Source organism: Apodemus sylvaticus, chromosome 22 (genome assembly GCF_947179515.1).
Source record: "Apodemus sylvaticus chromosome 22, mApoSyl1.1, whole genome shotgun sequence".
Lineage (NCBI taxonomy): Eukaryota > Metazoa > Chordata > Mammalia > Rodentia > Muridae > Apodemus > Apodemus sylvaticus.
This window is the reverse complement of record NC_067493.1, coordinates 4,961,990-4,979,113: the sequence shown is the minus strand read 5'-3', so window position 1 is coordinate 4,979,113 and position 17,124 is coordinate 4,961,990. Positions and strand designations below refer to the sequence as shown.

Sequence of the window (17,124 nt, the reverse complement as noted above, 5' to 3'; positions counted from 1 at the left end):
ACATGCTTTTCAAAAACATATTCATGTAATTTTGGCACTTGCTCCACTTATATTCTGACTCAGAATTTACAATCACTGTGTCATTTTAGAAGGAGCATTAATTATAATATTTACCTGTGTTGCTTTTGAACACTTTGTCTAGGATACAGCCTTGCCAGAGAAATGCCTAATCAGAGGGAGATGCAGGAGAAACAGATCCACAACATTGAGCACACATCTGAAAAATTGTATGAACATTTACTAACTACAAGAGTGATGGGCAAGCTGGATGTATTTGCCCATGACATCAATCACAGACGTACAAACAGGTGTATGCCAGTAAGTTGGATGGCAGCATGTCATATGTATCAGGATCTAGGAGATCAAAAGTTATATATTAAGACCCTCAATCCGTACAAAAATCAACCAAGGGAATAAAAATATAGAGAACTCAGAGTTCTTTAGTAAAACTTCCCACAATGAATTATACATTCACTTCAGATCTGTATTAATCTTGTAGAAGCATTAAGTGCAACAGTTTAAACTATAACATTAATAAAATTTTACTAAAAGGAAATGCATGCTTAACCAGTTACAAATGAACAGATGAAAATATAGTAATTTAAATGTTGATCATAAATAAGCAATATAGGATAGGAGAGATAGCTCAGCAATGGAAAGCTCTAGCAGGTCTTCCACATTGTGGTTGTCAATTTCTCACATACAGATGGAGACCAACAACTCCTCATTACTTCAAGATCAAGAGTTCTGAGGCCATCTTATGACAACAATAAAGAAGAGACATATGATATTCATATTCATACACATAGGAAAATATTATTTATTCAAACATTTCAGAACAATCACAAGTGTGAGTAAGTACATCATACACCTGGAATCCAAGGACCCTGAAGGCCCAGATAGTATTGACGTAATGAACATATATCAACTTGAGAAATAGAATAAACCTATATATTTGGCCAGATTTCAAAGTGACACATGAGAATTAAAAGTTCCACAAAAGCATATCCTTATTTTGCAAAACCATGTCAAGTGGCTTATGTGGTTCCTATATTGACTATCAGTAGAGTAAGGATTTCACAGAGAGATTTTTTTCTTGAAAAACAAAAACAAAGCAATAATATTAAAAAAAATTAAACCACTGGGTTTGCAAAATAGCTTAGCATTAAATGCAAATGGGTTTAAAGCATTTTATGTGATTTATGGACAGAGTACAAATGTTGACTGTATGGGAGCATGTGAAGAAACCTGAAGGATCAGTTTCAACTACAGCACAGTAGACACATAGAACAAAATTTGTCCCATCTAAAAGAAAGGCAAGGGCACACCTGAAGCACAGAATGAGGGAATGACCAATGAAAACTCGCCAAACTGGAGACACACCTTATGGGCAATCTCCAATCCATGACATCATTATGTATATAATGTTATGCTCCCAGACAGGAGACTTTCATAAGTGACCAATGAGAGGCTTCACCCAGCAGCTGACTGAAATAGATGCAGAGAACCACAGTGAAACATGGGATGCAGCTTGGAGATTTCTAATAAAGAGATGGGGAAATATTCAATGCCCTGAAGATGGTAGGATCTCCACAGGGAGTCTAGCAGACTCACTGAACCTTTAACCGTGGGGATACTGAGAGACTGAGCCACCAACCAAATAGCATACACAGGCTGGACTAAGGCCCATGGCACATAAGTTACAGAAGTTCAGGTTAGTCTCCATGAGGGTCCTCCAACAACTGGAACAGGCACTGTCCCTAAAGCTGCTGCCTATCTTTGGTAACTGTACCTTTTACTGTACTCCAAAGTCTGGCCTCAGTGGGAGAGGATGCACTTAACCCAGCAGAAACTTGAAGCCCCACAGTGTGGGGATATCCAGGGGACTCAATCAACTCCATTCTGACCCTGGATGCTATAAGCTCATGTTTATCCTGTGATGAAAATGCATTTGGTCTACAGTGATCCTAATAGTCTGCAGGAGCTCCTACACAGTTCAAATGTCTAAATTGTCAAATGTCTGACACTCAAAGTGATATATTGAAAGTCGAGTCTTTTAAAATCAGAAAGTAAGTCCTATCTTTTCATCATACAAGTGTACCGAATACCCCTTCCTCTTCCAGAAGACAGGAATGTACACTCCTTTTTCAACCACAAGCCATGTCTGCCAGGAGACAAAGTAGGATTTCTATAAGATTTACCACACTATTTATTATCCCACATGCAATTTACACAGCTCTCCCTAACAGTATACAAACACCAGAGACAGCTTAACATTTCTCCTGACTATGTCTCCAGGTGGATTGCTAAGACAATATCTTCCTGCCTGCCACTTCTTCAAACTTTCAACATTAGCAAGCATTCCCTCTTGAACATACCTACAAAACAGGTCAGTAAAAGGGGCTACACTCAGCCAACATCCAGTGAAAATACAGACAAAAAAGTAACTCAGGAATAAAATTACCACCCAAACAAGACAAACCCAGAGACCAGTATCTAGACCTATTATCACCTCAAACCCAGGTACTTATAAATCAGCATTGGAACATAATGAAGAAAAGCCAGGGAAATAATTCACCAAGAAATCCAATTTATCCTATCACAGCAGGTCTACAGAAATTAAAACATGCAAGAAATCTGATACAAAAGAGGTTGTTTTTTGGAAAGGACAGGGGTGAGAACCTGGGGAAGGGATAGAGGTACACAAGAGGACCTACAGACTGTAACACATATAGGGAGCAGAGAGAGTGGGATGAGAGTAGAGAAAGAATATAGAGGGGGCTTGTGTAGAGAACAGAAACAGGGAACAAATATAGAGAGCAGCTGAAGCTAGTAATCCATGTATATAGAGCACACCTGAAAACAGCAGCAATTGATGGAGGCAGGTAGTGATTTAAGCATGTGCTAAGTCCCTGAGAGCAGGCCATTGAAATTACCTGCTCTGATACCACTACTGAGGCAAGGTTCACATACCAAACAGGAAAGGAGATAAATAGAATAAATGGACATATTGGTCATAAAATATTTGGAGTCTAAAAGTTTCCTTGCACTCAATAACCAGGACCACTGCAACATATCAAAAGCAAATTCTATAGTTGACTGTTATAGAAGATGAATATCAGCTCAGAGGACACAGAAGTAGTTTTAATGAAATCCTAAATGAATAGTTTCTAAACTAAAACTTTGATTCCTATTAAGGTACAAAAAGAATCCAAAATACCGAACAGATTGGAACAAAAAATGTCCCCATGCGACCCAATATTCAAAAAAACTATACATGGAAAGAAATAGGAATAGTGCGAAACAAAACAAAACAAAAACCAGCCACATATTAAAATAAACCTATTAGATTCATATCAGCCCTTTCAGTGTGTAGTGTAAAACACAAAACATTTTGGAAATGTGCTGCAGAATATATATGTATACACCATCCATGATATTTCTAAAAGGAAACCAATGGTCTAAATGATTTGGGAAGATTCAGCCCTAATAGGGAAGGTATTCAGAGGTCACTGCCTGATTTAGCAAGTAAAAAGCACCACTAGAAACCTCACACAGTCATATGTAGCTAAAATTTCCCATCCAACCCCTGGTAGGACCCTCCACCTCAGCACCCACTGCTCAGCTGCCTGTCCTTTCCCATTGTGGGCAGATATCCTGTGCTTACCATGTCTCAATTTCACAGCTTCCCTGAGGTCCCCTCACAGCACAGCACCGAACAGCAGATTTCAGAGCAGGAAACGGCGACCTATTCAGGCCGGCACAGCCACAGGGATCTTGCAGAGAATTTCCCAGAAGATCCCTCCACTTTCTTTGATTGACAGAGGTCTGGATTAGCCAGTAAGCCTTACCACTCCTCAAGGTTAAAATGTGCTTCTAGTTCAGGCCCAAACTCTTTTCCAGACCTTAGGAGTGGTTTGCACTCCCTTAGCATTTGTGCCTGCCTTGCAAGCAGACTCTCACAGCACCGAGGCTCATGGGAGAACCCACAATTCCAGCTCTGGCTACTCAGATGCCTGTTCCTCTCCTTGTGAGCAACGACCCTGCACCTTTCAGGACCTAAATTCAGACCTTGTCTGAGCTTTCCTCAAAGCACTTGCCTGCTTCTTCCTGTAATCAAGGTGAATAGCTGGCATAGCTCATTCCTCAGGTGCAGTTGATCTGTCAATCTGACCCACAAGGGGAGGGGTACCCAGGCTATTAACTTGAAAGAGTGACTTTAGGAAACAAGAGTTTTGTTTGCTAGCTTCATGCTGGGCTCATGGAAATTGCAGCTCCCTTTCACTAGAAGATAATTCTTTGATTTTGAAGTTTCCCTTGTCAGAAAGTCATTATTGGAAGAAAAGGACAATGTGGGGGCCACACCATTCGCCATTACAAGATGGCGCCGAGGAGTGTGGTAAACATCATTTTGGACCATGTCCCAGCATGAGTCTGCCCAGCAACAGCAATCAACCTATCCCAGCTTGACTAGCTTATCCATAGTAGAAACATCCTGCCTTGCCAATATAAGCCTCTCCCTTGCCTCCTCCCTCACCCCTTGCTTCCAACTCTTCATCAACGGCATGCTCCAATAAAAAGTGTGATCAGAGAAGAATCCGTGTCGGTGGTCTTCTTCCCCTGCTGGTCAGGGGCTCGCCACAGCTGGTGCCGAAACCCGGGATATTCTTGCACCCAGCGGACACAGGTAAGGGGTGGATTCAGAACTCTACCCACGGAGCGGCTCCCCAGGTATGTGGTTCGGTTATCCTGTTGACCCTTTGGTGTTCGCCGGAATTTTTCCCTGCTTAGTCGTGGTAACTCTTCTGTGCTGTTTTTGGCTTCGTTGCCATAAACCTGGCGAGGAGTGCCTTTGTTGGGTTTAAAAACGAAAGTAGGACCGCTGTAGATAAAGCGGCGTTCCTTACTGTACTGTAAGTCCCTCGTAGATAAGTGGGCAGTATGGGCAATAACTTGGGGGCCGGACATGGCACCTGTGACTTTGCAGCCCCTATACAGGGTCTGCTAAAGCAGCGAGGATTGAAGGTATCACCGCACACAGTAGAAACCATAGTGAAGGATATTGATAAGGCAGAGCCTTGGTTTGCTGTTTCGGGCGATCTTAACCTTGGCTGCTGGGAGAAACTAGGAAAAGACCTTGAGAGAGCAAAACAAGAAGATAGAATTGGCCGAGGATCAATTCCCTTATGGAAGCTGATCCATTCGTGCCTCAAGGATAGTAAGAACATGGAGCTGATTAAGCAGGGACGTAACGTTTTGGCTACACACCAGGATAGTCTATCGGAAGCCGAGTCAAAGGAGGGGGAGGAAGACAGGCCTGCAAAGTGTAAAAAGGAAAAAAAGGAAAAGAAAATAAAACCAGGGGAAGGTAAAAAGGAACCCCTGTATCCAGTACTGGAAAAGTTTGCTAACTTAGAAAAACACAAAAAGGGAAGCACGCAAAAAGAAAAAAGTTGTTAAAGTAAAAGTAAAAGAGATACAAAAAGAGGAAAATATGTCGACAAAAGAAAAAGCAGTTGTGCCCCGGGAGACGAAGTACAAGTCACCCGGAAAGGATACTTTATATCCATTAAAAGCAGTTGTGCCCCAGGGGATGAAGTATAAGTCACCCGGAGAGAATACTTTGTATATGTTTAAAGAAAATAAATAGCCTTAGATCTGGTTAGCAGTGACTCTGAGCAGGAGTTGTCAGAGTTGGGAGGAGGAAGAGTTAAAAGAGGAAGCAGCTAAATAGGAAAAATGATATGGGCCTCGGTGGATAGCCACCATCCCTGCCTTATACTAAGGAGAGTGTGGCTACTTAGCCTCGCCCTGCAGATTAAGGCAGACCAGGGTTGGGGAAGTTCGCAAAAGGAAAGGGGGTTTACATAGTAATAAACTAAAAAGCAAACTTCACAGTTAAGTGAGAACTACAAGAAAGTTCACAACCCTACTTTTAAAGCAGCCTTTTGCTAGCCTGCACGGTTATTTGGGAGAGCAAGAGCTTGCTTTAAGTATAGCCCTCTCAAAGGAGCTCCACGGAGAGCTAGATCACACCTGAGGAATTTATGCAGCCTACTCGAGCTAAATTCTCCAGAAGAAAAAGTTATACTTTAAAAGTCAGAGATAGTTAAAACGGCCGGACAAAGAAAATCCTGGGCTCTCCTCCCCTCCTACCTCTCTCTACAAGGTCACTGTGTTTTTCTCTACAAGGTCACTGTGTTTTTCTTCCCTTCTCTGGCAGAACTCCCAGAAGAAAAGAAGATAAGAAGTTAACTCTTAAACAAGAGAAAAAGCAGGTTTCTGAAAAGCAGGTTTTCCATGTACAAGACATGGTATTAAAAAGTAACATAATAATAATAATAATAACGGTTAAAAGCTAATTTTAAAACTCTCCAGGAAACAGAAGAAAATGGGAGACGTCCTATTTTCTCTCTGAATCCTAATGGAGATATTCTTAGTTCTGGTTAAAGTATTTGGGTCTTTTGGGGACATTAAGTTCCATTTCTGTCTGTTGCCTATCTTTGGTGCACCAAACTTGTCTATATGTGTGTCAATTTATGTTGTCTATTGTTTGAGTGGCTGAATGATTGTTGTGTTTATGTTATGTGTTAAAAAGAAAACATAAAATGGTTAAAAAAGGGACGTTATTTACTGGCAGTCCTGTCAGTCTGCAATTTACACAGAAGAAGATGATTAAAGGAACTTCACATTCTTAACTATGAGTTAAACACAGCTGGATAAAAAAAGCTACTTTTAAGAGGCCAGCAGTCTCAAACTTAATGGTTAATTCTCCTGAAAACATTTCTACCATGGTGATGGTTGGGTTCAAGGTGTTTTATTCCCCTGAAATTACAGCTGGAAAATTATATATATATTTGGTTTAAATTAATGAGATTTGTGTAATTGCTTCATCCTTATTCCTAATTGGTCTTAAAGGTACAAATGTTTTACATGCCTTGATTATAGAGTATTGACTCATAAGTTATTGGACATGATTTAAAAGAAAATATAATGGTAACAAAAGGTAAGTTTTAAACTGATAATTTAGGGTTAAAGCTATCTTAAGCAACATGTGGCATGACAGAAGCCAAGAAATACAGGTTTCTAAGATATTTCTAAATTGATATAATGTTTTATGTGATTCTTATCCTAGAACTCAGACTTATAAAAAATAAGATTTAAAATAATGTCTCTTCAATAAGTTACACTGTCATACAATCAAACACACAAGCTGATGGACAAACTTTACAATATGAAAATAATGTGTTTGCTATTATTTTAAGGAGAAAAGATTGTTTAAAACTGGGTTTTGCTTTCAAAAATTGTAGTTATACTTTAATATTACAAGTTCCTTTTGTTATTTGACCTTCATACAATGGGGTCTGGTTACAAGCTATTCCTTGCAAGATTGATGGGTGTAAGTCTGGCCTTATCTTACAGGCTTCACATAGAGAGATTTGGCCAAAAGAATATTTTTAACAGATTCACACAGATATGGTTCAAAATAAAGTTTCAAACTTAGATCTATAAAACATTAATAAGGCTATATAGAAATTATAAAGGCATTAAAATTCGGTCTTGGATTCACACCAAATATTAACACAAGAGGCTAGAGTAGCCCTCAACAGAGTAAAACAAGGCTTACAAGACACAGTGTTGTTTCGCTACAAAGAAAAGGAGAAAATTGCTTTATGCATTTTGTCTACCTTTTTGCAGCCTACAGGCCTGCTATGGCAAGAAGGTCCCTTGTTGTGGGTACATCCTAAAGCCTCACCAGCAAAATCTATTGATCATTACTCTACTGCAATTGCTAAATTGGCCCTTCTAGAGATACAACAATGCCTACAGTTTTTTGTGAAGAATCTTACATCACTGATTATTCCCTATACTGCCTCTCAGGTGCAGATTTTGTGCAGAACAATTAATGATTGGGTCATATTGCACTGCTGTTTTGATGGATTAATAGATAATCATTATCCTAGACATCCTTTGCTTTCATTTTTTAAGGAACATCCTGTGGTGTTTCCAAAAGTAACTGCACAAGCACCCTTGCCAGGTGCCCCCAATATATTTACAGATGGAACAAAAACAGGTTGTAGAGCTTATATGATCGAGCATAATGTGCCCGTTTTGTGCCAATATCAGCCTGGCTCCTCACAGGTGGTTAAATTACAGATTATGTTAAAAGTTTTCAAATAATGCTCATTTCAATTTAATTTACTTTCAGATTCATCTTATGTGGTGAATGCTGTTAGGTACACAAGATCCTAATTCTTTGATTGTGCCGTATACTGCAGCACAAGTTCAAATTTTGGCAGCTACATCCAATGATTGGGCGATTTTAGTTACCTCCTTTGCTGAACAGATTGACAATCATTATCCAAAGCATCCAATTTTGCAATTTGCCCTGAGTCAGGCTGTAGTATTTCCATGAGTGACAGACAGAAATTCACTCCCAGATGGAATCGTGGTATATACTGATGGATCAAAAACTGGTATAGGTGCTTATATAGTTAATGGCGAGGTAGTATCTAAACAATATAATGAAACCTCACCTCAAATTGTGGAATGTTTAGTAGTACTAGAGGTTCTTGAGACCTTCCCAGGACCGCTTAATATTGTGTCTGACTCTTCTTAAGTGGTTAATGCAGTTAACCTTCTTGAGTAAGCTGGGGTAATAAAGTCCTCCAGCAAAGTTGCTAATATTTTTCAACAAATACAATTTGTATTAGTGAATAGAAGATTCCCTGTTTATATTACTCATGTCAGAGCACACTCGGGCCTCCCTGGTCCTATGTCGCTAGGAAATGAATTGGCGGATAAAGCCACCAAGATCGTGGCTGTTGCACTGTCTTCCCAGACAGAAGCTGCAAAAGAATTTCATAAGCACTTTCATGTGACGGCTGAAACCTTACGTTGCCGTTTTTCATTGATTAGAAAAGAAGCTAGAGAAATAGTTACCCAATGTCAAAATTGTTGTCAATTTTTGCCTGTGCCTCACATGGGAATTAACCCACGGGGAATTTGACCACTACAAGTATGGCAGATGGATGTCACTCACATCCCTTCCTTTAGAAGACTTCAATATTTGCATGTTTCTATTGATACATACTCTGGCATTATGTATGCTATACCTCAAACAGGAGAAAAGGCCTCACATGTAATTCAACATTGCCTCGAGGCATGGAGTGCTTGGGGCAAACCCAGACTCCTCAAGACAGACAATGGACCAGCATATACTTCTCAAAAATTTCGACAGTTTTGCAGTCAAATGGATGTGACTCATTTAACTGACCTCCCATATAATCCCCAAGGCAAGGTATCGTGGAACACCCCCACCGCACACTTAAATCTTTCATAATTAAACAAAAAGGGCGAATCGAGGAAGCTCTACCCCTGGTACCAAGAGTACCTGTTTCCATGGCACTCTTTACTCTTAATTTTCTAAATCTTGATGACCAAGGCCATACTGCAGCTGATCGACTGTTCAGAACCTGACAGGCCAAAAGAAATGATCAAATGGAAAGATGTGTTGTCTGGTCAATGGAAAGGCCCGGATCCTATTTTAATAAGATCCAGGGGAGCTGTTTGTGTTTTTCCACAGGGGGAAGATAACCCATTCTGGCTGCTGGAGCGATTGACTCGAAGAACTCTGACACCTGAAGATGACACCTGGACGGATCCCACAGAAACTACTCCTGGCCCTCGTGCTGCCTCTCTGGATTTGGGTTCCTAGTATATTGGGAGAATACAGATGGGCTATCTTGTCCGCCTTCCCAAAGCCAGTGCCTGTCCGTCATGATGCAGTTGTTTTCCCAAAGTTTTTTACAACTAACAAAACCTTAGAATTACTATACTTGCCGTTTGATCCCACTCAGGCACCATTAGGGGAGAGTCACTCTCTACTAGAGCGAGGTTCTCTCTGTTTTGAATTTGATGGGGTAGGAGAATGCATCAGGCTCACAGGCCGAGCTTTGGGAATGTTTGACAAGCAGAGAGGAGGCTGGCTGAATCGGGCACAGGATACCTCTGACCCAGATAAAACAGTTACAAAACGGGCCTTCTGGCAAGAGGCAATTTGGATCAATGGCACATTTCTATCACCCAATTTTCTAAACAAGGAGCATCCTCGTCAACCCAGGATAGGCTTTGCACTTCTAGGAATAGATAGGGGTGAGAATGCTCGGCTTGGCTGTCTGCCGCGGGCTGGTATTACTGTTATAGTTGGTCTGTAAGCTCAGAACCCAAAGTAAATGAGACAAAGTGGTCATTGCGCAGGCACTTACGGCTCTGGAGAATGGAACCTCCGCAGAAGTATGGCTGCCTATCCTGAGGCAATAGAAAGCCGGTCCAAACAGCTCTTGCACGCCTGGAGTTTAGCTCATTGCACATGGCAGAGTGTTTGGACTGGTGCCTGGGGAAGGTTGTTGAACGAGGTATCGCATGGAGGTTAAATTACCTCCAGGAGACATGTTGCCCAGCATAGGGGTTACCTGCCCAAGTCTCCCCTCTCCCAAGAAAACGGCAGAGGACAGGTCGAGGATACACCGGATGTGGCAAGGAATCTAAGGGATATCCTTGTACATGGTCTAACATGATCTAATTACCAACAGGGAGGGACGATCTCTGTCTCCACCTTCTAACCAGGTTACCTGTTAGCCCTCATAGTACAATATGGCACCTACTTCCTGTTTTTGTCGAGCCGTAAACGGGCTGAGTGCGCATGTACGAACGGAGCCCCCCACCACTGAGTCTCTGCCTATCTCGTGGCATCATTTGGGGTGATGAGTCGCAGCCAACCAGAGTGTGCCACGTCCAAGGCGGGAGATTCTTTCGGTCTGGCCCTCTAGCCCAGTACCTTGTTCATACAAAAGAAAAGGGGGAAGTGTGGCGATCCACACCATTCACCATTACAAGATGGCGCCGAGGTATGTGGTAAACACCTTTATTTTGGCCCATGTTCCAGCACGAGTCTGCCCGGCAACAGCTGCAACCTATCCCAGCCTGACTAGCTTATCAACAGGGGGAAGTCCCTGCCCTGCCTATATATGCCGCTCCCTCTCCTCCTCCCTCGCCCCTTGCCTCCAGCTCTCCCACAACCAAGAAGCGCTCCAATAAAGTGTGATCAGAGAAGAATCCTCGTGTCGGTGGTCTTCTTCCCCTGCTGGTCAGGGGCTCGCAACACTGTACAAAATCCAGAGACAACAAAACCTCTCTCCTGACTAAATCTCCTGTGGGATTGTTAAGATCATAATTTCCTGCCTGAGACTTCTGCCAGCTTTCAACATGAACAAGCATTCTCTCTTGAACATAACCCACGAAACAGGTCAGTAAAATGGGAAAAATGCAGTCAACATTCTCTGAAAATACAGACAGCAAACAATAACTTGGGAATAAAATTACCACATAAACAAGACAAACCCAGAGACAAGTATCTAGACATATTATCACCACAAACCCAGATACTTAGATATCAACATAGGAATATAATTTGCATAAGCCAGGAAAATATGTCAATAAGAAATCCAAGGTGTCCTGTCACAGCAGGTCCTCAAAAATTAAAACGTGCAAGAGTTCTGATACAAAAGAAGTTATTTTGTGGAAGGGAGAGGAGTGAGAACCTGGGGAAGGGATAGGGGTGAACAAGAGGACCTGTGGACTGGAACACATATAGGGAGCAGAGAGCCCGGGATGAGAGTAGAGAAAGACTATAGTGGGGGCTTGTGTAGAGAACAGAAACAGGGAACAAATATAGAGAGCAGCTGAAGCTAGTGTCCATGTATATAAAGCACACCTGACAACAGCAGCAGCTGATGGAGGCAGGTAATGACTTAAGCAGGTGCTCAGTCCCTGAGAGCAGGCCATTGAAATTGCCTGCACGTTGACAACTACAGAGGCAAGGTTCACACACACTGAACAAGAAAGTAAGATAAATAGAATAAATGGACTTATTGGTCAAAAAATAATTTGTGTATAAAATTTTACTGGCACTAAATAATGAGGAACACCGCAATGTATCAAAAGCAAAGACTTCAATTGACTGTAATAAAAGAATATCAGCTCTAAAGTCAAGAAAATAGTTTTAATGAAATCTTACATGAATAATTTCTAAACTAAAGATAAAGATTCCTATTAAGGTACATGAAGCATCCAAAATACCAAATAGATTGAAACAAAAAAGTTTCCTTGCCACAAAATATCCACAACACTATACATGTAACGAAGTATGAAAAATGCAATAAAAAGTGAAACAAAAACAAACCATAGGTTAAATTAGACCTATTAGTTTCATACCTGCCCTCTCAATGTGTAGTGTAAAACACAAAATGTTTTGGACATATCCTTCAGAATCAAGAACAGCATCCATGATGCTTCTACAAGCAAACCAATGGTACAAATGATTTGGAAAGATTCAGCCTTGATAGTAATGATATTCAGAGGTCACCATCTTATATAGCAAGTAAGAAGCATCACTAGAAACCGCATAGGTAGTCACATCTAGCTGATGTTTCCCATCCAACCACTGATAGGAGCCTGCACCTCAGCACCCTCTGATCAGCCACCCGTTCCTCCCATTGTGGGAAGATATACTGTGCTTACCATGTTCAGATTTCAGGGCTTCCCCGAGGTCCTCTCACAGCACAACACAGAACAGCAGAGCTCAGATCAGGAAACAGTGAACTATCCTGGTCTTCAAAGCCACAGGGAACTTGAACAAAGGTACCCAGAAGACCTCGCCTCTTTCTTTGAAGGGCAGGTCTGGCTGGAGGTCTGGATTGGCCAGTAAGCCTTACCACTCCTTAAGGTTAATTGCGCTTCTAATCCAGGGCAAATTTTTTTCCAGATCTTAGGATTGGTTTGCACTCTCTTAGCATTTGTGCCTGCCTTGCAAGAGCACTTTCACACCACCCAGGCCCAGGGGACAACCCACTATTCCAGCTCAGGCTACTCAGCTGCCTGCTACTCCCCCTGTGAGCAATGACCCTGCACTTACTTACCAGGACTTAAATTCAGACCTTGCCTGAGCTTTCCTCGCAGCACTTGCCTTCCTCTTCCTGTAATCAAGACGAATAGCTTGCATAGTCCATTCCTCAGGTGCAGTGAGGGAATCAATCTGACCCACAAGGGGAAGGGTGCCCAGGCTATTAACTGTAAAGAGTGACTTTACAAAAAAGAGTTTTGTATTATACCTTCATTCTGGGCTTAGGGAAGTTGCAGCTCCATTTCAAAAGAAGATAAGTCTGTGATATTGAAGTTTCCCTTGTCACACAGTAATTATTAAAAGAAGAGGACTACTGTCTCTGAGAAATTATAATAAATCTTCTTTCTACATAATCAGAAAAAAATCACTCTCTCTATGAGATATATTGAACTTAAGAACCTGTGCTAACAAAACTGTGTGTGTTTTTCCCCACCTTGATATTGAGAAAAGTGTGCTGACTAACAACAGTGGTGCACAGTGTTTGCCATCTGTTTCCTGATATTCTCCCGGGATTGTTTCATACCTATCATCTGGTGGGAGGGAATTGTATGAAGCCACAAAGTAAAACATGTATTTCCTAAAATCCCCCTTTAATGTTAAAAGTCTGGGAATCCTTCAACTGATGAGCCAGCTTTATATCTTCATTGAAAGACAAGTAACAGGTTATCCACCATGATCACACGAAGAAGAAGGGGAAGTGCTGTGAGGAATTCTCAAGCAAGCTATGAAGTCAGGTCATGATGAGTGCAGGATCACTGCCCACAAAGGGGAGGAGAAAGCAGCTGAACAGCCTCAGTTGCAATGATGTGTCCTCCTCCAGCGCTGGGTGGGAGTGCAGATGGATGAGGTTCTTGGAGGACAGGCACAAATGCTATGGGAGTGCAAACCTGGCCTGAGATATGTGAAAGGTCTGGCCCAGGACTGGAAGCACATTCTAACCTTGGGGAGGGGTAAGACTCACTGGCCAATCAAGGACACCAGGTGGACCTGCCAGTCAGACTAAGAGGAGGGTTCTTTCTGGAACCTTGTTGAAGTTTGTTTTGGCTTAACAGGCTTGAACAGTTCTCTGTGACCTGCTTTGAGTACTGCTCTTGGGTGCTGTGTGGTGACCTCAGTTAATTCTGTTTTTGAGACATGTTGAGCACAGGGTCTCTGCCCATGATGAGGAGAACGTGGATGTGCAGTGAAGCTGGTGGTGGTGGGTCCTCCCTGGGGCTGGATGGGAAGCATCAGTCAGATGTTGCCAGATGTGGCCACCTCTGAGTTCCTTTGTGGTGCCCCTCACTACCTATATCAGGCTGTCAACGCTGAGAAACTTCACCAGAAAGGCTGAATCTGCTCAAAACATGTGAGCCAAGGACCTGCTTCAAGTAATAATACAGGTAGGATGCTTAACGTGGAGAGCTCTATTTCCTCTTAAATCTACAAGCTCTGCTCTTAGCATTTACTACTTATGTATAAGATCCATTTGCAGTTTATTTTTTTGGAGCTTTTGAAAAGCATCTCATGTTCTGGGTGGAACTCCAATATTAAATTAAGATACAGAAGAGTAGAACGGAAGATATAAAGGATTCACCAAGCTTAGGAAATAGTGACAGTAAGTAGCACTTAGCTTAAAATCACCTTAAAATCACCCCACTGATAGTATATTAAGTAGGCTGGTGAGAGACTAGGATGCTGGGGGGTTACGTATTTGTTCAGCAGGTTTGTCTAGAAATCAATCTCCAAACCATAACAAAGGAGACAACTGTAGTGTACAACCAGCGAAAGTGAACATGCTGACAGCAAGTTAATATTAATAATAATAATAATAATAATAATATTGTAGTAGTAGTAGTAATAATAATAATAAATAAATAAAATAAACATCTATGACAAGCTGCTCACATAGTCATTACAGAATCACAACCAACATTAAGACCTGATGCCCCCATTTTCTGATTGAGGAAAGCATAGTTCTGCCACATGGGACAGACTACACTAAGTGACAGCCATGTGAGATGGAAATACACCTTTGTACTTGCAGACAGGAGTTGACCACAGCTGTCCTCTGAGAGGCAACACCAGCGACTGACTGACACAGATGCAGATACTCACAGCCAAACATAGGACCCAGGTCATGGATCCCTATGGAGAGTTAGGGGAGGATGGAAGGAGCAGTAGGGGACGCCAATCCCTTAAGAAGACCAACAGTATCAAGTACCCCAGACCCCTGGGAGCGCGCATATTCTAAGCCATCAACCAATAAGCAAGGGCTGTTCCATGGCGTCAGGAACATAAGTAACAGAGGACTGCATTGTCAGTACTCAGTGGGAGACTATACAGCTAATTCTGTAGAAATGTGATGCCCCAGAGAAGGAGAATGGGCGAGGTGAGGAGGTGGTGTGTGGGTGGATGAGAGGTGTAGAGCTGAGTGTGATGAAGCGCCCTGTCAAAGCAAATGGGAGGAGGAATGGGGTAAAGAGCCCTGGGAGTGGAGACCAGAGAGTGGGGCAACAATTGGAATGTTAATAAGTAAACTAATTAAAAAGTAATTGAGAGAGAGAGAGAGAGAGAGAGAGAGAGACTATTGTATGGAGGGCTAGACTTATCCAGCAAGTCTTTCCATGAGGCCCTCATGTATGTAGAGTGACATAGCTCCTTCTCAATCCCAGGAACACACTTGACAGTGATCGTAACCGCCTGGGCCTACTCCATAGGACCTTTTCCTGAGGCTACAGTGGATGGAGAATAAAATAGAACTCCTTGTCTAAAGCCAGGAATATGCTAGGAGAGCTGGTAATGGTCTGGGGTCAGGGCTTTCAGGACATTTTATATCCTCAGAACCCAACTCTGTCCACCATATGGGGCTGCGGTTGTCAGTCCTAAGGCCACTGTAGGCTTGGTCAGTAATATTCCTGAGATAAGGTCTTTTCTCCAAGTGCAGAATTTTATGATAGCTTCTGCTGGCTTCCTGTTTATTTCCATTTTCCCTCTGTAAGTAATTCACAAGATGGTTTACTTAAGAGCTTTACTTAGCATAAGACATGGCTTCTGCAAGATCTCCTCACCACAATATTTATACATAATTTTATCATTTTAAAGATTTATTTTAAAAGACTTATATATTTTTATATTCATATTTTTGTCAAAAATATATATTATATATATATATATAAATACATATTTGTGTTTTATAATCATGTTTTTATAATTTTATTTTTATTTAAAATATGAAATAAATATATAAATATAAATAAATATAATACAGAAATACATACACAAATATATGAACAAATATGTAAATATATGCTTTTCTTAAGAGCTTCATTTAGTATAAGGCATGGCTGCTGTAAGACCTCCAGCCCACAACTTTGATTCTTACATTTTTTTCTTTTTAAGGATATATATGTATATGTATATATATATATATATATATATATATATATATATATATGCAGTACTTATTTCCTACATACACTTCCTGAAAAATGAGGTTTGGAGAGCAGTATATACATATATGTACATATATATACATATATATACAAACATATATAAACATATATAAACATATATATACAAACATATATATATATATGTGTATGTTTATATTATGTGTATATATATATATATATATATATATATATATATATATATATATATGTACCATAAATAGGGACAGTCTCCTTTCCCTACTTAAATTGTGTCTATTTCATTTACGTATTTTATTAGCATACAGAATAAAATCTGATTGGAGATGTTGCGAGTCTCTGGAGATATCCACTAAATGTCATTAAGGCTGCATCACATGGTGACACTTAAGGTAAAACCGCACCACACATATTCAGTGTGAGCATCTGATGCATGGTGACCCATCACCCATGTACAAACAATGCCATCACCACACACAACCATTTATGGTTGGGCACAGCTCAAGGAGTTCTCACAAAATTAGAGAACCACCATAATTGTGGCCGCCACTGACACAGGAGGTGGCCGGAGCTCATTGAGACTGGCTGTCATTGTGGGCGTCACTGACACGGGAGGTGGGTGGGGCTTCATGTTTTATAAGCCTTACCACTGTTGGTCTTTCTTAAAGTTTAACTCCTCAGTAGGCTAAGTCATGTACCAGACTAGAGAGTGGTCACAAAGCTCTCAGTGTGAAGACGATAAATAAGTAT

General features: G+C 41.2%; 1 protein-coding gene across 1 annotated transcript in view; it reads right to left on the bottom strand.

Annotated features, from left to right (window-relative positions):
• LOC127673221 (zinc finger protein 208-like) overlaps positions 1–17,124 on the bottom strand; it is a gene marked incomplete at its 5' end in the record, with an annotated part of 81,442 nt that overhangs the window by 2,435 nt on the left and 61,883 nt on the right. The window contains one exon of the mRNA XM_052168821.1: positions 4,717–5,004. Coding sequence (XP_052024781.1) covers positions 4,717–5,004 — 288 coding nt within the window. The remainder of the gene's footprint in view (positions 1–4,716; positions 5,005–17,124) is intronic.